Raw genomic sequence first — 22,826 nt, forward strand, 5'->3', positions numbered from 1 at the left:
GCAGCCGTCTTCACCCAAACAAAAAACTGATCCGTATGCGTTTGCAGAGACCCGTTTTCAAAACCTGAACGGAAGGTTCGGATTTGCTGCATTTTCCCGCAAGGCATATGGATCCTGATACATGCGAGGTAGTGGCAGACAATAGGAAAACGGATCCCCCTCTACACAGGCAGATTTGGACACAGAAACAGATCAGTTTTCTGTGTGCCAGACTGTGGGGAGAGAGGGGGTCGCCATGCTGGAGGTGGATAGCAGGCAGGACGGGAGTGGCAGCAGTCAGCATGGAGGGCAGTCCCCCTCCTCCCTCACCTGGGTCCCCTGTCCCCGCTACCATTCCAGCTAGTTTCAATAATTTAAAATGAATCCAATCAAATGCAGCAAGTGGCGGCGAGCGGGGAACTTACTTCCTTGCGTCCCACCGCTGCCGCGTCACTTCCTGTAATGCAATTAACAACAGGGGGCGGCATTACAGGAAGTGACGTGGCAGCGGTGGGACGCAAGGAAGTAAGTTCCCCGCTCGCCGCCGCTTGCTACATTTGATTAAATGCATTTTAAATTATTGAAACCAGCTGGAGGAGGGACGGGGGATGACCCCCGCCAACCTCTGCCACCCCATCCTGACTGCTTCCACCTCCATCCGTTTTTCTTAGCCCTCCCCAAAAACGCAAACGGATCAAAAACATATGCTGCAAAAGGGCAGCACGGATCCATTTGCATACAGCTGACCAGGATCACGGACCGCAGGGTCCATCCTGCAACCGTGTCTAGTATGGACCCAGCCTTATGCTTTACCCTGAACAAGCATGTACATCAGGTGCTCTGACTGGATTAGCTGCATGCTTCTTTCAGGTGTGTGACTCAGACACTATGGCAGCGGGAATATCATATTGAGTTTAAGTGTACTTTAAGGGCAATTTTAAGCTACAGGAGAGAATTTCAAACAGTGAAATGAAGCTGAAGAAAACGGATTTGTACACAGTGTGACTGGGTTTATTATAACCAAGGCTCCCACCCTCTCCAAACTCTGCCAAGGATATTAGGATCTGTGGCCTGATCAATCAGACATTGCACTTGTGTCTCTTCAGAAAGTCCAGATGCTTCTTCTCTTGCTCGGACATTAAAATCTGCATCTCCTTGTGCAACATTCAGCAACCCTTGAAAATGTGGAGTTGTTTCATGTCCAAGTCGCAGTTCCTCACTGAAAGATGCAACAACATTTAATGCAGAACAAATCACAATGCAAACTTTTTTTCTTAACCACTTCAGGTTCCGGGGTTCTTACCCCTTAAGTTCCTGACAATTTTGGCATATTAGCAGTGTCGCTTTAGATATAGCAATAACTTGTTATTACCTATGCCATCACAGTGATCCATAGATTGTTTATTTCAGGACATTCAAGGCTTTCCTAGGCCTTGCTCACATAAATCGCAAGCGCGGAATGATTTATACTGTGATTTTTGATGAGCTTTTCCCTGCAATTTGCAGTTGGAAAAGCGATTTTATAAGCGCTTTTGCTCTCCGATGTTTTCTTTTTCACTTCCTGACGTCAGTCAGGAAGTGAACGCTTTAACCCAGAAATTAATAAAAACAATGTATTTATTCATAGAAGCGCTCGGGAAATCGCTTTACAAAGCGCTTTTTGAAGCACTTTGTGATTTCCTTATACCTTTCATCCAGCCAAAGTGCTCAGAAAATGGTACATGTAGCGTGTTTGCGATTTTAGTAAAATTGAAACGCGCACATGTGAACACTCTCATGGGGAATCATTGCACAAGTGCTTATGGGGCGATTTCTAAAATCGCCAGTGCTTAAAAAAAACCTGCAAACGCTCATAGTGTGAATGAGCCCTTAGGGTAATTTTTTAAAGTATTTAAATTCACAGGCAAATTTATTCAGAAAAATTAGGCGTAAAGGCAAAAATTACACATTTTTTCATGTTTACCCCTTCCTCACTTTTGCATGACAAGTGCCACAGTTTTAAAACACCTCAAAATACATTATTTGGCTCATCCCAGTTAAAACAATACCATACATGCCATATTTCATCACTAGTTGGGCATGTAGCATATCATTATCACCAGCCCGTGTTTCTGTAGCGATTGCATGCTTTCATTAGGGTGCACAGTTTAGGGACCCCAGTGCTGTATACATGCATTGCTAGACAACAACCTTTTTATGTATCAATACAGCATTAGGTCCCCTAGCGGTCACCATAATGATCGCATCCGATCGGTACGAGCAGCAGCCATTACAGGTTTCTAGAAGTCATAAGGCCAGGTATAGGTGACACAAGGGGTTAATTAGTTTGGTAGGGGTTAAAAGTTTACAAAAAACCCTTAATTTTTTAATTTTAGTCCGTCACTTTAAATTGAAAACAAAACAAACCCAAAACTTTTTTTTCCATTATAACTTTATGTGAACGACTGCTGCTAGCAGCAATCATTCACAATGGGATTAGTGCACAAGCGATGGGAGCGCGCGTGCGCGCACGCGATCCCAGCGTGGGAATTAGTGCTGGATGTAAGTCTCACTTCCAGGAACCTACAATGTAACTAATATGGACGTCAGACTTGTGCCCAAACACCTAAAGTTATCAAGGAGAAAAAGGATGCTGAAGATGAGATATGTGAGGCACCCTATGCAGGCCAGGCTGGGAGAAATTTACTGGGGACGTTCTGCTTAATTATTTTTTCCCCCGAGGGGGGAGAGAGGTTATGCAGCCAAATTATGTTATCTGGGAGCCATACTGCCCAATTATGTTATTTGGAGGTTATGGTATTCTATATAAATTAATTTGAAGCAAACCCAAAGTGGCAAAAACAACAAAATTTTAATTTAGATAGTTGCCTATAAAATGGGAAGCCTCTGGATCCTCCATAGGTATCCCATGTCCTTACTGACCCCACCACCACTGGCCGGGAGCCTCTTTTAGTTCATGGCTGTGCTTCCCTTTGTCCATGAGCATGGCCATACCAACAATGTGGCAAGTCTCCATCTTAGAGCCAGAGTTAATAAGTCTTTATTGTGGTAATGTATTTTATGGTGGAGAATACTCTAACTACATGAACTAACCAGGCAACTACTCATTTAATATACAGTATAGAGAGAATCACCTGAAGAAGGTACCTACGTCCAGCAAAACGTGTTGTGAGAGAATGTTATAAATAAATGTTAATTCAATAATGAATCAGTAGCTTTTCATCCATGAAAATGTAAGCTAAATCCTCTTAGGCTAGTTATACACCAGGACGTTGCGTTTAGGGGACGTTATAGGGCACATAACATGCCCCTAACGCAACACCTGGTGCTCTCTGGTGTGGACGTCGGAGTGAGCCGCGTTGTGCAGCTTACTCTGGCGTTCGTGATGCTGCGATGCGTACTCTTGGACGCATGCGGCATCACGTGGTCCCGCCCGGCCAATCGCCGCACAGAGCGGCCGCTCCAGGAAGTAAACACTGCACGTCACTGAGTGCAGTGAATATTAATTAGCCATGTGCCCGGCCGCTCTCCCCTCCTCCCCAACATGCCTGAGCATGTGCAAACAGTCTAACGCGGCTTAGCCGCGGAGAACGCACAGCATGCAGCACTTTGCTGCGTTACAATGTAACGCAACGTGGCCAGTGTGAACAGCCCACTTGTGTTACATTGCTGTGAGTTGGGGGAGCGTTACAGGCTGCACTAACGTGCGCCTGTAACGTCCCTGTGTGCAAGAAGCCTTAAGGTAGCCACTAACGGTCCAATTTCTAGCGAAAAATCATTCAAACGATCAGAAATTTTGATTGGATTGGTTGTAAATAATCTCTGTTGATGGACACAATCGATTACATACGATTATAAAAATAGTAGTCCGACTAGATTTTCATCAAACTAAAATTTTGATTTTGAAATTTGATTTTCTTGTTGGTTTAGATAGATAGGAAGCAAAGATTGGTTTGTTGATGGTGTAGTGAATAATTTCACTTCTGATCAGAATTTCTGATCGCTCGAACGATTTTTCGCTAGAAATTGGAGCTTTAGTGGCCACATTTACACTATCTAGGGGTACCTCTGTTTTAGTTTGTATCCCTCTATTCCCCAAAGGGGTAAGTAGGCAATCACTTCTCAAACTCACAATACTATTATAGTTGGTGACAGAGTGGAAAACCCTACATAGTGCAAAAAAGCAACTTTTTGAAGCAATTTCAGTGGTTGTCTGTATGACAATCGCTTACACACTAGGGCCCATATGCAATTAACTTTTTCTCCCGAGTTTTCTCCTAGGTGATATTTTCACAACAGGTCAATAAAATGCATTTTAACCTCTCCAGGACCGCGTCACGCCGATGGGTGTAAACGCAGTGCCAGCCCCAGTCCCGCCTAACACCAACTGGCGTGGGGGGGGGGAGGGGGTTTGCAGGAGATCCGCTCAGTTATCAGCCTCCCAGCTGCGATCGCTGCTAGGAGACTGTAAGACGCCGTCTATTTACTCCATACAGAGCTGCGATCTAAGGCAGTGCTGTACTGGGGACAGCCATGTGACACGGCTGTCCCCCTGGTAGACTCGGGGGTGATCTGCTGTCATTGGCTGAAGCCTATGACAGCCGATCACAGTGACTGGCTGGTGGGGGGAGAGAGGAGGGTATAGAAAATTAAAAAAAATAGGTCATGTTATTTCAAAAATAAAGAAATAAATATTGATAAAAAAAATAAATATTAGGGGACCGATCAAACCACACCAACAGAAAGCTCTGTTAGTGGGGAGAAAAGGGGGGGGGGGGGGGGCAGGGAAGAACCACTTGTTTGCCGAGTTGTGCGTCCCTGCAGCGAGGTCTTAAAGCTGCAGTGGCCCATTTTGTAAAAAAATGGCCTGGTCTTTAGGGGGGGTTTAAGCCCGTGGTCCTTAAATTGTTAAACTACCAGCAAGCAAGAAAGCTGCAACATAATTTTGATAGTACTTTTTCAACTACTTAGTATTTTTTCAACTACTTTTTGGTACTTTTTAAATTGCAAAATGCTAAAAAGTTATTTTACATAGAAGATGACTAGGAGAAACCTTAGGAGAAAAAGTTAATTGCATATGGGCCCACAGGGCCGGATTTGTGGGAAGGCCTCCGAGGCACGTGATTAGGGCGGAGCCAAGCAAGGGGCGGGTGGCCGGAGAGTTTCCTAAGCAGCAGCACAAGTCGCCCCTGGCTGCTCCATCTACAGTCACACAGCACAATGAATCATATGCTCTGATCTGCAGCCACCTCACTCTGACCCTGCTGTGCTGTGTGTCTGTGTGCAGTGGGTGGCTACAGACCAGGAGAAGTGTGGGGATCAGTAACGGACAATAGCCCAATTACGTCATGCAGCTGAAGGAGGTCCACATGGCTGCTCCTGTGTGCAGTGTGCACGGAAGTTTCACTTGTGCAGTGAAGTGAAAACAAGGAGGATGGGTCTGCATGAGAAGCAGCAGACAGCATAGATACAGTGCTGCTATGAGAACAGGCCAGCCAGGGAAGTATTCAGAGCAAGCGAGAAGTTAGAGGGAGACGAGTTTGAGCTGGGAGGGGGAGAGGTGAAGACGAGCCTTCCATGGACTAGAGGAGAAAGATCAGAGGGGAGAGATAAGCATCATAAACTTGCATCCCAGACTCTCAAATCCCTCACTGTGCTGGAGAAGCAAGCAATGAAGCAAATCATCTCCTAGCCAGTTCCTGGTAAGAATTCTGCAGAGTTACAGATCCCTTATTATACACCTGGCTTACTGCTCTATATTTTGTGTTAGAGTGTGTGGGGTTTCCAGACTTGCCATTAAACTTACATAAGTGTCGTCCTCTCCCAATCTCTAAAGGTGGCCATATATCAGGCGACTTGGTGGACGATCGCCCATCCGATTCCATTATATCCGATCCGATTATAATCGAATCAGATAAAAATTGATGCCGCCAAGTGCATGCCCGACTGACAAAGCGACTAATTTCGGACCCCAAATTGGTTGCATAATCGATCGCGCATGCTGCAAGAGCGCAACAAAACCCCCGGTGCTATGCCCCAATGATAAATGTTCCCCCTGGTGCCCCGTGCATGTAATACATTACCTTTCCGTCGCCATTGATAGTCTCCTCAAGCTTCGGGCGCACTCCACTCACCATACACGCGCGCCCCATGTGGTTTCCTAGTAAGGGGCGCGCCCCATGTGGTTTCCTAGTAAGGGGCGCGCACATGACATCAGATGTCATACACACGGCCATTTTACTAGGTAACCCCTTTGCATGCGTGTATGATGAGCAGAGTGTGCCTGGAGCCTGCAGAGACTATCGGAGGCGGTGGAAAGGTAATGTATATCTTGCACTGGGCACGGGGGACATTTGGGACATCATTAGGAGGATATCGTCAGGTGGTGCGGTGGTCGGCTGCAGCGTCACAAGGCTGATTCCCGAAAGATTTCATGCTGACATTGATCGGGAATCGGCCTGTGGTGTATGGGCAGCTGACAGATCTCTCTCTTTTCAGATTCGATTAGAGAGAGATTTGTCTTTTGGTCGAATCTGCCCATCATCGCTAGATGTATGGCTACCTTAAAGAGACTCCGTAACAAAAATTGCATCCTGTTTTTTATCATCCTACATGTTCCAAAAGCTATTCTAATGTGTTCTGGCTAACTGCAGCACTTTCTACTATGACTGTCTCTGTAATAAATCAATGTATCTTTCCCCTGTCAGACTTGTCGGCCTGTGTCTGGAAGGCTGCCAAGTTATTCAGTGTTGTGGTTCTGCTATGAACTCACCCTTTCTGGCCCCTCTATGCACACTGCCTGTGTGTTATTTAGATAAGAGAGAAGAGAGAAGCTGCTCTAATCAGCTGGATAAATCATCCTCTGAGCTGGCTGGGCTTTCACATACTGAGGAATTACAAACAAGGGCAAAGCTATTTGCAGGAAGAAAAGAGCAGCCTGAAACTTCAGTGCATGAGAACAGGGGGAAAGAAACACACAAATGATCTCTTGAGATTCAAAAGGAATGCTGTATACAGCCTGCTTATGTATGGATGTATTTTCTATGTGTGGACATACTGTACATCAACCTACTTCCTGTTTTGGTGGCCATTTTGTTTGTTTACAAACAAACTTTTTAAAACTGTTTTTAACCACTTTTAATGCGGCGAGGAGCGGCGAAATTGTGACAGAGGGTAATAGGAGATGTCCCCTAACGCACTGGTATGTTTACTTTTGAACGATTTTAACAATACAGATTCTCTTTAAGTATACTTTGCACTTTCCCTGCACAAGGTCTCATGACCACCCATTAGATTGTAATGGATATTGACTGTCAGGGATTGGGATTGGGTCCTTGGGTGACATCGCTGGGCTGGGATCTGTACATGACGTCCAAGCGGTGGGTGGGAGAGAGCTGTGCATAAAACAATTGGCCGTACAAGGTTGACTTCAGACCTGATCACTTAACTGCTAACTGAAACGGACAGTGTAATGTCCACTCAGTGCACTGTGGTTCAGTGGGAGTCTGGAGCAGATACGTTTCCACCACAGACTTCTGTAGAAAACGCATCCACTGTCCAGGTTTATCATGCAAGTTAGATTTTTCCATTGTTATCGCAGCAGATCCGTTGCAGACTGCCCCCCCATATCCAACTAAATTTTGTGTACACTCTTATAAACTAATCGGATGCCTCAGCAGCACCATTTTGAAGTGGCGCACACTTTCATGAAATTATTATAAAACATTTCAGTATCTGATTTAAATAGTGCTGTTGTGCTGGGAGTTCGCCATGAACATCCAGATTGGGGTGATCAGGGCTTGGTTGATCTGAAGGAAGGGGGGTGTCAGGGGCAGCCAGTCACAGCAGGCCTTGGGCGGCAAAAAGTACAAATCCGGCCCTGTGGGCCCAGGTCTGGCTAGCTGGATTCTCTTTTTTTACTGTCTTCCATTTAGGCATGTTATTTGTAATGAGGGCCCTGTGTGTACAATAGTGTAATTTCAGTGTTGCCTTTCTATCTATACTATTGCATTTGTTAATTTATGCTTGTTTTTCATTTATTCACTACTATTGCCATTACATTTGTTAATTATTACACTACTGATTTGATTCGGCATGGGAGGAGGTTCAGCAGCTGACAACAGCCATGGGGACACCTCTGGTTGTAATAAAAAGCTGAAAACGCACTCTCGGTAGTTTTTAGAGACAGAAATATAGATAATGCATAGAGGTATATATTGCTTAGTGATTGACTTACCATGTGATTTGTACAGGATTTACACCAGATAACTTCCGTCTTGCGCAGTTAATCTTCTGTACAGGATACCAGCCTTGTGAAGTGGCATTTATGTCTTTTAGCCAGCCTCCCTTCTTCTTCATCTGTCTCGCTTCAAAATTCTGAGAGGGAGCAAAAGATACCAAAAACAAGATTAAAAGCCTGGAATACAATTCTGCATACATTGCAGCTGAAATGTTAGACCTCATGACTATCCTTTTCCATGGAACATTTTTTTTAAAAAAAATATGATACGAATAAGGTCAATAAGATACAAATCATTTCAGTTTGCATGCAAAACTAAAGGCATCCTGAAGTGACATGCAACATGGGTTGATTCAGTCCCAATCATACTCAATGTATTTTTCAGCATATAAGACACACTTTTCAGCCCAAGATGGGAAGAAAAAGTCACTGCATCTCATATACAGGGAGTCCCTGACTTATGAATGCCCACCAATACAAACTGCCATGATGTTGAGGACTCTCTGTATTGTCCCTGTTTCCCCTACGCTTCCCCTTGGTGTCCTCCTCCTTTACTACTCTTGAATAAAAGACGGCAGCAGCATCTCTCACCTCATCTATCGGCGATCAGAGACCTCTCCTATCTCGTATTGTTCTCCTAGTGCCAGCTTCTCTTGATGATGTGATCAGCAGAAGCCGGCACTAGGGGAACAGTGAGAGATAGGAGAGGTCTCTGATCGCCGCGGGCTCCAATAGAATACACGAAGTACAAGAGAGACAATAATTTGAGGAGAACATCTGCAAGATCCTCCTGGACCATGAATGCACCAGGCTGGTTAACTCCCTGGTGTTGAAAACTTTGCAAGCAGTTTGAGCGATTGGATGATCTTAGTTTTATCATCATCCAATTTAAGCCATCTTTCTTAAAGAGACACTGTAACATCAAAAAGATCCCCCCTGGGGGGGTACTCACCTCGGGTGGGGGAAGCCTCAGGATCCTAATGAGGCTTCCCACGCTGTCCTCTGTCCCACGGAGGTCTCGCTGCAGCCCTCTGAACAGCTGCCGACAGATCCGACTGTTGATTCAATTTTTACCTTTACAGGCTCCAGCGGGGGCGCTGTGGCTGCTTTCGGCTCCGATGTAGACGGAAATACCCGATCGCCGTCTGGTCTGCTGTACTGCGCAGGCGCCGGAGACTTGCGCCTGCGCAGTAGAGCAGACCCAACGGCGATCGGGTATTTCCGCCTACTTCGGAGCCTACAGCCGCCAGAGCGCCTGCGCAGGAGCCGGGAAGGTAAATATTTACGCTGCCGCTGTAGCGAAACCCCCGAGGGACAGAGGACAGCGTGGGAAGCCTCATTCGGATCCTGAGGCTTCCCCCACCCGAGGCGAGTACCCCCCAGAAGACGTTTTGATGAAGTATAGTACAACACAGAATCACAGACACCAACCATACTATTCAACAACTGCAGTCATATTCCAGCTACCAAACCGCTGGAAGACCTTGGAAGTAGTACGGGGTGAAGCAATCTACATTTTGTTGGATTCCCTGAGAAAGGTAAAGGCTCACCCCACTTGGAACAATAGCTCAAATACTATCTACTCATTAAGTTCCACCATGACATTTCACAAGATTTATTTATCATGACCAGGAAAGTGTGGTGCTCAGTGTCTGCTCCTGATCCACTTGCCTCTTTATCAAATGGTCAAATGTCTTGACCCTTGGCCACACAATGGAGGCAGATCTACTGTCACTACTTGTTGCCCGCTAGCTGTCACTTCTCACCATCCGCTATCTGTCACTATTTGTTACCTGCTAAGTGTCACTTATCATCCGCTATCTATCACTACTCGTTGTCCGCTGTCACTTATCCGCTATCACTACTCGTCCGCTGTCACTTCTCACCATACACTACTTGTTACCTGCTTATACACGGTCACTCTCACAAAGCCGTTTCTTGGCAGACACTCCAGGTATGGGACAATTAAGAGTGGAGGGTGCAGCATTTTACATCCCCTCCCTTAATATCTTGTATGGAAGTGTCAGCAATAGCGTCTGCTGTAGGCTAAAACGAGCAGCAGTATCCATGATCACCCCGCCCCCAATCTTCCCAAATCCGCTATGGGGAGCAAGTGTACCATGTGTCCCTTTCGGGCTGATAGTCCTGGTCATTCCTTTTCCTCCCAGCTTCTGCACCTCACATGAGTGCAGATACTAACGCTAGTATCTTCGGTTGTCAGGAGATGCACAAAGACACCCTTACTGTTGCCCGTGTCACCCAGGAGTCATATAGTGTAGTACCACATGCTTTCTGGCAGCCAGTCGGGGTAGCTAAGCAACGTGTTTCAGAGGGCTCAACCCTCTTTCATCAGGCTGATAAAAGAGGGTTGAGCCCTCTGAAATGCGTTGCTTAGCTACAATAAAAGTTTTTACTTTTGATTCATTCGGCAGCCGCCGTCTTTTTCCTACTTGCATACACTTGCACTGGCAAATTGTTTAAACCCAAATTTCTTAACCCATCCACGACTGCCTGACCGTGCAGCCGCCTATAGCGGCATCACAGCACTCAGGCTAGGTGGAAAATATACCAGAGTAGCGGCCTGCTACTACAGCTCTGAAGGAGGCTATCGTCTGCACGCCTTGTGGAGGAGGACTTCTGCCAAGACTTGGTCCCCGGTCCAAGTGGGACAAAGCCTTTCAGCTGGCCACCCCGTATGAGACAGTCAGCCACAGATCCAGGTGAGAATATTCCACGGCCGGCTGGCCATTTTTATTGAATGACAACCTGAGTGCGCTCTCCCCCCACCCCTTGTTTTTCCACCCATTCCCCACATCCCACTGTCTACTGCAGATTATAATCAACTATGTCTCATTAAGGAGTCCTATTCACCCAAGTCCTGTTAGTAGGAAAGGGAGGCAGTGTAGGGTAGTAGGGATTGGCCAACTGCATTCTAGAATCTACTGCAACATGGCAACCACTAGAACTTGGTGCCCACTTTAATCTTGCACCAATTGATGCTTAGCACCCACTGACGCTTATCATCTACTAGATTTTGGAGCCCACTATAAACTTAGCAATCATTGCTGCTGAGTTCCCAACTTGTCACTCACTACCTATAATTTGGCAGCCCATTATCTATCAGTGCTTGTCACTTAATGACTGCCTAACTAGAATCAACTGGTCACTAACTGGCCAGTAAAATCTGACCATCAAGTCAAATCTTCCACTAGAATCTGTCAAATACTACCAGCCACTAGAATCTGAATATCATTACTTGCCTGCCACTAGGAACTACCAATCACTGCTGACTCACCAATAACTGCTGTGCTACTAGCTATGGGACCCGGCTACAGTGTAATGTCAGGTCCGGTAGTACATTACCAGGAGGAGCGGCACACAGATGCACTGTCGGTGCAGGATTCACCTTTACAATTACATGTACAGAGGCGCCAAAAGGATAAAATATGCTAAAACGTTTAAAATATTCGGGTGGCAGCGGTGGACCAAAATCATCCGACTCCTCAGTTTATGAAATCTCCGACTCTGGGTACCCAAAATTGCTCAGACTCCTCGACTCTGACTCAAACTCCGACTCCACAGCCCTGGTGAGAATAGAGAATGAATGTGCCGAATTGTAGAAAATGGCCTGGTCACTAGGGGGTATAAACCTCTGGGGCTGAAGAGATTAATGAACTTGTGAAAAACAATTTTGCACATGTTGGTATTCTTGCTATAAGTTATGGAACCAATAAAAGATTGACTTCATATTCCTATCTTGTCACCACCCCCTCCCTTTTGATTGTAAGCCTCTGATGCAGCCCCCCCTCCTTTTGTATCCTGCTTGTTCGTGCATCCTGCCCACAGAAAAGTGTAAACTAGTATTATTGGGACTACCACTCCAGTATATAATGTGGCATTGTGTGTCTTACTGCTTATTACCTGTATTATGTTGGCTGTCACCCTATTATCACTTTAGTAACCCTATTTGTTGTACAGCGCTGCGTAATATGTTGGCACTATATAAATCTAATAAATAATAATAATTTATCTTTCTCAATATACTAAAAATAAAGCGTAACAAAGATTTTCACCTTCCAGTCTAGTGATGGCTCCTTCACAAATACATCCATGGTGCTGATGAGGAGATTGGGGTTTGTTCGGTAAGCCCGTAAGGCATGCACCATAACTGAATCAAACAATCCAGTTTCCTTCATAGGCAACATCAAGTTTATTATCTGGTGTGTCAGGCGGAAAGGCATCAGTTCAGGAACAGGCAAAAACTGGAAATAAAGAAGTCAAAAGAATAAAACAACACTTCTGATCTGTTATACTGATCTTTATAACAAAACGTTCAAGTTACATCATTATAAAACACAAACGTTGTTCAAAGTACTCTCTCTCTTCTACAGCGACCCAGCATCGTAAGGGGTGGGTGGAATGCCAGCTTGTGAAGGTGACACGCCCACAGTTTTCTTGACTGGTCCTTTGTTACCTCACATGGAATACCTCAACAGTACAATCATGTGACAAAAATTAGAATGCCTTTTGAAACCCTGGACATTTGGATATTTAATCTCAATTTTAACAATGCTGCGAAATTTAACCAGCTGCCGCCCGCGTCACGCCAATGGGCGTGGCCGCAGCGGCAGCCCCAGGACCGCCTAACGCCAATTGGCGTAAGGTCCTTTCCGTGTACAATGCGGGTGATCGCGCGCGCACATCGCCCGGCATCCCTTGCGGCCCCCCTGTGTCATCAGCCCGCCGGCCAATTAGCGCCGGCGGGCTGCGATCGTTCAAAAGGGCCAATCCAAAGAGTATAATACACGTTGTTATGTAAACAACGTGTATTATACTGGCTGCCTCCTCCTCTCCTGGTCACAGCGTTCCCGGACCACCAGGAGAGAGGACGGCAGCCCTGCTCAGTAAGCCACACACGTTTCCCTGCTCGATCCCCCACCCGATCTCTGCTGATCACCCCCCACAGCCCCCCTCACTGCCCTGCCAAGGCGTCTGACTGAGGTCTGAGTGTCATCTGGTCGCCTGTCACAGCCCTGATCGAGGTCTGAGTGACATGTGAGTGACATCTATTGCCTGTGCACAGTTTTTTGACATCAGATTGATTGATTGATGTATTGATTGCATTGTAATTGGTTTATGATCATCTGTGATTGCCCTGTGAGTTTACATTGGCTGGCATCTGACAGCTGCACTGTGATTGATATCTGGTCGCCTGTCACAGCTCTGATCGTGGTCTGAGTGAGATCTGAGTGACATCTATTGCCTGTGCACTGTTTTTTGGCCAGTGAGTTAGCTAGGCTTTGTTAGGTAGTTAGCGCCCAGCCCACTACACCGCAGTCACTAATAAGTCGCTGATTAGCGTCATCACTGTCGCTAATCAGCATTGGTACTATATAGTATCTGTAAGTGATCAGTACTGATCGCAGTCAGATCTATATAAGTACGTTAGGGTCACCTTAGAGTAGGCTCCACTAAAAATGCAGTGTTTGCCCGATCAGGCCTGATCGTTTTGCCGCACTTGCGTTCAGCCCGCCCCACCAAGTGAAAGAAATTTTTGTTTTCTGATCACTGCAAAAAACCAACACAATAGCTGCGATGCTATAAAGATCAGTTTTGATTATTTATTTATTTTAATCAAAACTGAGCGATCGCATCTGTTTACTTAACAAATACTCCCATTTGCTAGACAGGTGCATTTTTTCCTGGGTGGTCTCAGAGGAATACCCCCTAAATTTAGCAGCCCAAAATGGCAAAAAATATGTATTCCCTGCAAGAGGCCTACAGTATTATGGCCGAGTCGGGTGAAAGTGATTGGGACTTCTCATCCGATGAATCCGGCTCAGAATATGAACCTGTAGAGGACAGTGACTCTCTGACCGATAGTTCTGATGACGAGGTTGTGGTCCCTGCTAGCGCCAGGCGTACCCGATCCCATGTCAGTGGACCACAGGTTGCGCAGGATCAACCTCAAGGGCAGCAGAGTGGTGCTAGAGCTGATCCAGATTTTGATGGTGAGGCATGCACCAACAGCGCAGCACATCCTGGACTTCAAATCAGTACTGCCGTAGACTCTGGTGAAGTGGCGAGCACCAGCATGGCAGTTGAAACTGGTTCGGTGGTACGTGCAGTAAGACCCCAGTCGCAGCCACCAGAAACACGGGCCCGTAGTACCCCTAGGCTCCCAGAGGTGCTGGCAAACCCTCATTGGAAGTTCCCTAATTCCGCCGCACCCGTAGTGCCCCCTTTCACCGCCCAGTCTGGAGTCCAGGTGGAGACAGATCATCTAGGATCGGCCCTAGACGCTTTTCATCTGATCTTCACCGAGGATCTCTACGACTTAGTCGTGGCAGAGACCAACCGTAAGGCCACACAATTTATCACCGCCAATCCGAACAGCTCCCATGCCCAGCCTTTTCGGTGGAAACAGGTCACAGTTTCCGAATTTAAAATCTTTTTGGGCCTTGTCCTTAACATGGGTCTAACTAAAAAAAATGTATTGCAGTCCTATTGGTCTACGCACCCAATACATCACATGCCCATGTACTCTGCTGCCAGGTCAAGTTTTGAGGACATCTTGCGCTTCCTGCACTTCAATGATGATACAACCTGTCATGAAAGAGGCCACGCTGACTATGACCGGCTCCACAAATTTCGGCCCCTCATAGACCACCTGTCATCCAAATTTGCAGATGCTTACACCCCTGAACAGAACATCTGTATAGACGAGTCCCTCGTACATTTTACCGGGCGCCTTGGCATTAAGCAGTACATCCCAACCAAGCACGCCCGGTATGGGGTCAAGCTGTATAAGCTCTGTGAAAGGGCCACAGGCTATACATATCGCTTTAGGGTCTATGAGGGAAAAGACACAAAATTGGAGCCGGTCGGATGCCCTGACTACCTGGGGTGCAGTGGCAAGATTGTGTGGGACTTGGTGTCACCCTTATTCCACAAGGGGTACCATCTCTATGTGGACAACTACTACACAAGTGTGCCCCTCTATCAGCATTTGAAGATACTCGGAATTCCCTGCTGTGGCACCGTGCGGCCTAGTCGCCGGGGCTTCCCCCAATGGCTCACTGCTACCCGACTTGCACGAGGGGAGAGGGCTGCCTTGTGTAATGACGACCTTCTTGCAGTGAAATGGAAGGACAAGAGGGACGTTTACCTTCTGTCGACCATTCACGGAGACACAACAGTCCAAATTCAGCGAGCAACTTGTGTTGTTGAGAAACCCCTCGCCGTCCACGACTATAATTTAAACATGGGAGGGGTGGACTTCAATGACCAGATGTTGGCTCCCTATTTAGTTTCCCAAAGGACCAGCCGCTGGTATAAGAAAGTGGCTATTTACTTGATTTAATTGGCAATGTACAACAGCTTTGTTCTCAACAGTAAGGCTGGGAGAACAGGATCCTTCCTTAAATTTCAGGAAGAGATCATTTCGGAACTCCTGTATCCAGGAGGGGCCGTGGCCAATCCCCCTGATGTAGTTTGCCGGCTACATGAAAGACACTAAGCTTATGTCTTTCCGAGTACCCCAGGTCAACGCACCCCAAGAAAACATTGTCGTGTCTGTAAGAGGGATGGAAAAACCACTTTTTATTGTCCCTACTGTCCTGACCAGCCTGCCCTATGCATAGGGGAGTGTTTTGAAAAGTTCCACAAACACATTCGCTATTGGAGTAGGGAACGTGAGACACGATAGTAGTCTCTCAAGGCTCTTTCACACTGGAGCGATGTGTTGCAGCATATTGCCTAGCGAAAGTCCCACTTTGCGGTCCCCCCTTACGCCGGAAGTGTTCGACTTAAAGCCAGTGCATAACTACGCTACTGCGCAGCTCCTGTGTGTGAAACCAGACATCTGCTTTTGAGAGACCCAAATACACAGGGCTGCCAGAAACCTCTCCTTTCACTTGGGACAAAGTGCATAGTGTACACTTTGCTACATCTATGTGCGATTTGCGGTTTGCACACTGTCCCATGGGGAAGGAGACCGGGCACATTTTTACTAAAATGGCCACTGCAGCTTTAAGGCCAAGCTGCAGGGCCGAACAACACAGCACACAAGTGATTCCCCCCCCCCTCCCCCCACCAACAGAGCTCTCTGTTGGTGGGGTCTGATCGCCCCCCCCCCCCCCCCCAGTGTTTGTTTTTTGTTTATAAATATCTATGTTTCTTTTTTTAATTACATTTATTTACCTATTTTTTTAAAAATATTCTTTTCCCCTCCCTCCCTCCCTCCAGGCAGCCAATCACAGCAATCGGCTCTCATAGGCTTCACCCTATGAGAGCTGATCGCTCTCTTGTCCCCAGTACACCGCTGCTTCTGATCGCAGTGCTGTACATGTAATTAGACGTCGATTTCGCCGTCTAACAGTCTCCCGAGCGGCAATCGTTGCTTGGAGACTAAAGGCGGGGCGGAGCTCCGCCCCCTGAGCAGGAGATGCACACACAGCCTGCGCGCGATCTCCTGCAAAATGCAGCCCCAGGACTTGACGCCGATCTGTGGTCCTGGGGCTGCCGCCGTGGCCACGCCCATCGGCGTTAGGCAGTCCCCAGGAGGTTAACTGTCACCAACATCAGGAAAGCAGCGCACATTACCCAATAGTGCAATTGGCGTTACTGGGGTAACGTGTGTTCCTAATACAGTGAGTTATTATTGCCATGTGCGGGTGGCTCTTGCTACTGCTGATGTGAACATGCATACTGCTACAATTAGAAAAAGTCTGCACAATTGTAACTTGCATGGGAGATGTACAAGGAGCAAATTGCTGTCCAAGAGAACTCAAGCTGGACTTCTTTCGCAAAGAAGTGAGACAAACTTTCCTTAGCAGGATGTCAGAAACTGGTAGATTGCTACAGGAAATGTCTCACTGCAGTTATTTCAGCCAAAGGGGGTAACACTAGTTACTAGGGGGTAGGGTACCCTGAATATTTTATGGGATTGCCTAATTTTTTTACATTACTGAACGTAAGATATGAAATAAATGAACAAAGACCACTATCCTGCTTTAAAGTACACCTAAATTCAGAGGAATATGGAGGCTGCCATATTTATTTCCTTTTAAACAATACCAGTTGCTTGGCATCCTGCTGATCTGTTTGGTTGCAGTAATGTCTGAATCACAAATGAAACAAGCATGTGGCTAATCCAGTCATACTTTAGTCAGAAACATCTGATCTGCATGCTTCTTCGGGGTCTCTGGCTAAGAGTATTAGAACAACGCTTATAGATAAAACCCAAACAGTGTGGTTCCACCCCTTGATACAATCTCATACAAATTACACATGAATAAATATGGGGCTTTAAATGAACACAATACAGTCTTTAATTCTTCTTGTAGTTATCTTTCACAATTGCGGACACATGGATAGACACAATTTCGGATTCCCAAGTACAGCAAAACGGTTGCCTGACACGTGTTTCACGGTACAAGACCGCTTCTTCAGAGGCATACAGTATACATATACATCACATGTAGACCCGCATATAGAATCAGACCGCAATCTGCGAAGCTATAAAGACTGGTGATCACCAGTCTTTATAGCTTCGCAGATTGCGGTCTGATTCTATATGCGGGTCTACATGTGATGTATATGTATACTGTATGCCTCTGAAGAAGCGGTCTTGTACCGTGAAACACGTGTCAGGCAACCGTTTTGCTGTACTTGGGAATCCGAAATTGTGTCTATCCATGTGTCCGCAATTGTGAAAGATAACTACAAGAAGAATTAAAGACTGTATTGTGTTCATTTAAAGCCCCATATTTGTTCATGTGTAATTTGTATAAGAGTATTAGAAGCAGAGGCTCGTCAGGACAGCCAGGCAATTGGCATTGTTTAAAAGGAAATAAATATCAGCCTCCATATTACTCTCAGTTCAGGTTTGCTATAACACAACCCTCAAATAAAATTAAAAAAATACCTCCATTAACAAATGAAATGAAGTTCAAATGTAATGCTGTTTAACAAACTGGCACATAAAACAGTTACTATTACCTGAGTGGCAGTGCCAAAAGCATGGCCGAAGTCTATACCAATCATTCCACCAGACTCTGTGTTGACCATAAAATTGCTTAGATGGCGATCTCCTATGCCAAGGATCCAGTGACTGATACATAGCAAAGCATGGGAGCGGGCAAAATGGGAGCGCAAGGCCAAAAACGCTTCAGGAGTTGTGCTCATCTTTACAAACGCTCGTCTGCAAGGAAAAAACATCACACTTTATACTGAAAATCCACCAAGATGCATACAAGTCTTTATTTTAATACCGGTTAGCATAAATATTAGAAAATGGATACACTCCCCAAAGCAAACAGCCACCTCCACTGGTGCAGGAACCAAACAAGCAAGGCACAATCCAAGTACAGTGGGTTCAGAACACAGCAGGAGATTATAAAATCCAAATTCTTCATCAGCACGGTTTACAAAAAAAAATGCTTGTACATATCGGAAGGATAATAAGCCCTTAATCATACACATATACCAAAATAAAAATCACCTTCATTTGTAAACCAGAATTCAATTATTTTACAGTAAAGAACAATCACTTAAAGTAGCCATCACCTGCCTTATGCTGCTTTTTATGTAACCATTATTGCTTCCCTAGAATAAAATATGTCAGGTTTCGTCCGAGCAAACTGCTGGGTATGCATTAGGATATATAATATCAGATCATCATTATTTATAAAAGTCTATTAGCAGAATTCGCACACCATGATGCAGATCAAGCACCACTTACTCACCGTAAAAGGTCTCCAGGCACAAGAGATTCTCTGTCCCTAAAAGATTGCACTGTGGATTTTCGATCATTGTTTCTGTAAAACAGAAATGGCTGAGGCTTAGCACTTTAAAAAAAACAACACTGTACCTGATACAGTAGATTAATTATAAGCTTACATGTTAAAAAAAATAAAAATATATAGAATGACAGAGGCACAAAGGCTTTCAGTTTGTACATTCTCCTTTGTTTGCATGGGTTTCCTTAAAGGGGCACTATGGCGAAAAATTTTAAAATTTAAAATACCTGCAAACATAGACAAATAAGGAGTACGTTTTTTCCAGAGTAAAATGAGCCATAAATTACTTTTCACCTATGTTTCTGTCACTTAGGGCCCGTTTCCACTATTGTGTTGCGGAATCGCCGGCGAATCACCGCAGGCAAATCGCATGCGGGTGCGATTCCGCATGCGTTTTTTGCCGCGATTTCGCATAGGTTAGGGTGATGCGATTTTAACCATGTCACTGCCTGTGTGAATTACCATGGGTACCTATGCGAATTCGCGGCAAAAAACGCATGGGGAAAACGCATGCGATTTCCCTATTAAATACATTGCGTGCGATTCGCCTGCATTCCACACGCAGGCGAATTCTGCAGGGTCTACCGTGCAGAAAAATCCTGCACACAAAAATGCAAATGAAAACTGACAAGTGGAAACAGTCCCATCCACTTGTATTGCCTATGCGAATCCGCATGCGTTGTCTGCATGCGGATTCGCGCTAGTGGAAACGGGCCCTTACAGTAATTAGTAGAAATCTGACAGAAGTGACAGGTTTTGAACTAATCCGTCTCTTCATAGGGGATTCTCAGGGATTTATTTTTAAAAGCACTTAGTGAATTGCAGTTGCTCTGTCCAACTGCAAAAAAAACTGTAGCGAGTAGGGAAGCTGGCCAGCATCTTTGTTTAAATCCTTTTTAGGGAATATTTAAAAAAAAAAAATAAAAGTCTTGCTGAGGATTCCCTATGAAGAGATGGACTAGTCCAAAACCTGTTGCTTCTGTCAGATTTCTACTACCTCCTGTAAGTGACAGCAACATAGGAGAAAAGTAATTTATGGCTCATTTTACTCTGGAAAAAACATACTTATTTGTCTGTTTGCACATATTTTACATTTTACAATTTTTCGCCATAGTGCCCCTTTGAGGCCATCTGGAAGGCCCAAAAACATATAGATAAGTTAATTTGCCTAAGATAGGCAAGAAAACCCCAAAAATGTCACTGAAGAAAATGATAGTAAACTGGTATAAGGCTAGAAGCATGACTTTTAAATATGCATTTTAGCATATTCCTGTCTTCCTTTATTGATTTTTTTTTTATTTCAACAGTGGAGTCCTCATAGGTCTTATTCAGCTGAGACCACTGTCAATGAAAAAGTGACTGATGGTGCGATTAGATACTGATGGACCTTGTCCATGGACTTCATTTCGACTCGTCTTGGAATCTGTTCTTGGATTTTTGTCTACCATTCTCATTACCTTCCTGCAGCAAGAGTTAATTTTCCTCTTGCGGCTGCATTCAGGGAGGTTGGCTACCAGAGGCGTAGCTAGGGCTTTCAGCGCCCGGGGACAAAGACTATTAATGCGCCCTGTAAGGAGAGACCTGCGCGCCCTGCCAAAAAAGGGGCGAGGCCATGCAACAGAATGTGGGCGAGGTAATGGGTGGGGCCAAATATACATGACGTTAGCAGTGGTGTAAAAGGTCTGCCAGGGAAGTTTGAGCTCTGCCATAGTGTTTCCCCCCAAAACACATGTAATCTGACAGCATTTCACCAAAAATACATGTAATTTGGCATGGGATCCTCCAAAATACAGATAATTTGGCAATGGTTCCCCCAAAATAGACATAATCTGGCAGTAGTGGTTCCCCAAAATACACTTAATCTGGCAGCAGCGGTTCCCCAAAAATACACTTAATCTGGCAGCAGTTCCCCCAAAATAGGTGCCCCCAGTATAGGTAACCAGGTCTATAGGTGTCCCCAGTGGAAGTAACCAGGCCTATAGGTGTCCCCAGAATAGGTAGCCAGGTGTATATGTGTCCCCAGTATAGGTAGCCAGGTGTATATGTGTGCCCAGTATCGGTAGCCAGGTGTATATGTGTGCCCAGTATAGGTAGCCAGGTGTATATATGTCCCCAGTATAAGTAGCCAGGTGTATATATGTCCCCAGTATAAGTAGCCAGGTGTATATGCCCCCAGTATAAGTAGCCAGGTGTATATATGTCCCCTGTCTAAGTAGCCAGGGGTATATGTGCCCAGTATATGTAGCCAGGTGTAAATATGTCCCCTGTATAAGTAGCCAGGTGTATATATGTTCCCTGTATAAGCAGCCAGGGGTATATGTGCCCAGTATATGTAGTCAGGGGTATATGTACCCAGTATAAGTAGCCAGTTTTATATATGTCCCCTGTATAAGTAGCCAGGGGTATATGTGCCCAGTATATGTAGCCAGGTGCTCCCCCCCCCCCCCCCAGCGGGAGCGCAGATAAGAGGGAGAGCTGTGGACACTGCGATGGGGAAGGGGGGGGAGGTCTCCCCCCTTCCCTCACCTAAGGGCTCACCTTCTCTCTCGCTCCCCCTGCAGATATGAGCGGCAGGCAGGCGGGCGGCAGAACACTTACTCCATTCGCGCGGAGAAGACAGATCTGTGCTCCGATAATCTGGTCTAGTCTAGACCAGATCAGCAGAGCACAGATCTGTCTTCTCCGCGTGAATGGAGTAAGTGTTCTGCCACCCGCCGCTCATATCTGCAGGGGAGCGAGAGAGAGGGTGAGCCCTAAGGTGAGGGAAGGAGACTTCCCCCCTTCCCCATCGCTGTGTCCACAGCTCTCCCTCCTTTCTGCGCTCCCGCGATGTTTAGAGAGAAAAGCTTCTGGGCACCATTAGTGCAGTAGAAAAAACACCTTTATTCCATCCTCATTACAAGATTAAAAAGCAGATGTTTAACCACTTCCCGACCGCCTAACGCACAGAGGCGGCCGGGAAGTGGAGCCCTTAAGGACCGGCTCACCCACAGAGGCGGCGGTCCATTTAAGGGCATGGGCGGAGCGATCGCGTCATCCGTGACGCGATCCTCCGCCGGCGCCTGTCACCGCTCGCTCGCCGCAACATCCCGCCGGCTATACGGAAGCGCCGGCGGGATGTTAACCCCGCGATCGCCGCATACAAAGTGTATAATACACTTTGTAATGTTTACAAAGTGTATTATACAGGCTGCCTCCTGCCCTGGTGGTCCCAGTGTCCGAGGGACCACCAGGGCAGGCTGCAGCCACCCTAGTCTGCACCCAAGCACACTGATTTCTCCCCCCCTGCCCCAGATCGCCCACAGCACCCATCAGACCCCCCCCCTGCCCACCCCCCAGACCCCTGTTTGCACCCAATCACCCCCCTAATCACCCATCAATCACTCCCTGTCACTATCTGTCAACGCTATTTTTTTTTATCCCCCCCCCCCTGCTCCCTGCCCCCTCCTGATCACCCCCCACCCCTCAGATTCTCCCCAGACCACCCCCCCCCCCTGTTTACTGTATGCATCTATCCCCCTGATCACCTGTCAATCACCTGTCAATCACCCGTCAATCACCCCCTGTCACTGCCACCCATCAATCAGCCCCTAACCTGCCCCTTGCGGGCAATCTGATCACCCACCCACACCAATAGATCGCCCGCAGATCCGACATCAGATCACCACCCAAGCGCAGCGTTTACATCTATTCTCTCCTCTAAACACCCACTAATTACCCATCAATCACCCATCAATCACTCCCTATCACCACCTGTCACTGTTACCTATCAGATCAGACCCTAATCTGCCCCTTGCGGGCACCCA

The 22,826-nt window shown here is 46.3% G+C and overlaps 1 protein-coding gene across 3 annotated transcripts in view; it reads right to left on the minus strand.

Moving 5' to 3' along the window:
* Positions 1 to 968: 968 nt before the first annotated feature.
* Positions 969 to 22,826, minus strand: part of PRKDC (protein kinase, DNA-activated, catalytic subunit) — a 270,531-nt gene continuing 248,673 nt past the window's right edge. For all 3 annotated transcript variants that reach the window (XM_068237357.1, XM_068237356.1, XM_068237358.1), the window contains 5 exons: positions 18,967 to 19,038; positions 18,221 to 18,422; positions 12,292 to 12,480; positions 8,216 to 8,355; positions 969 to 1,198 (listed from right to left, as the gene is read on the minus strand). In XM_068237357.1, coding sequence (XP_068093458.1) covers positions 994 to 1,198; positions 8,216 to 8,355; positions 12,292 to 12,480; positions 18,221 to 18,422; positions 18,967 to 19,038 — 808 coding nt within the window. In that variant the 3' untranslated portion in view covers positions 969 to 993. The remainder of the gene's footprint in view (positions 1,199 to 8,215; positions 8,356 to 12,291; positions 12,481 to 18,220; positions 18,423 to 18,966; positions 19,039 to 22,826) is intronic.

The sequence above is a fragment of the Hyperolius riggenbachi genome, chromosome 5, assembly GCF_040937935.1.
Source record: "Hyperolius riggenbachi isolate aHypRig1 chromosome 5, aHypRig1.pri, whole genome shotgun sequence".
NCBI lineage: Eukaryota > Metazoa > Chordata > Amphibia > Anura > Hyperoliidae > Hyperolius > Hyperolius riggenbachi.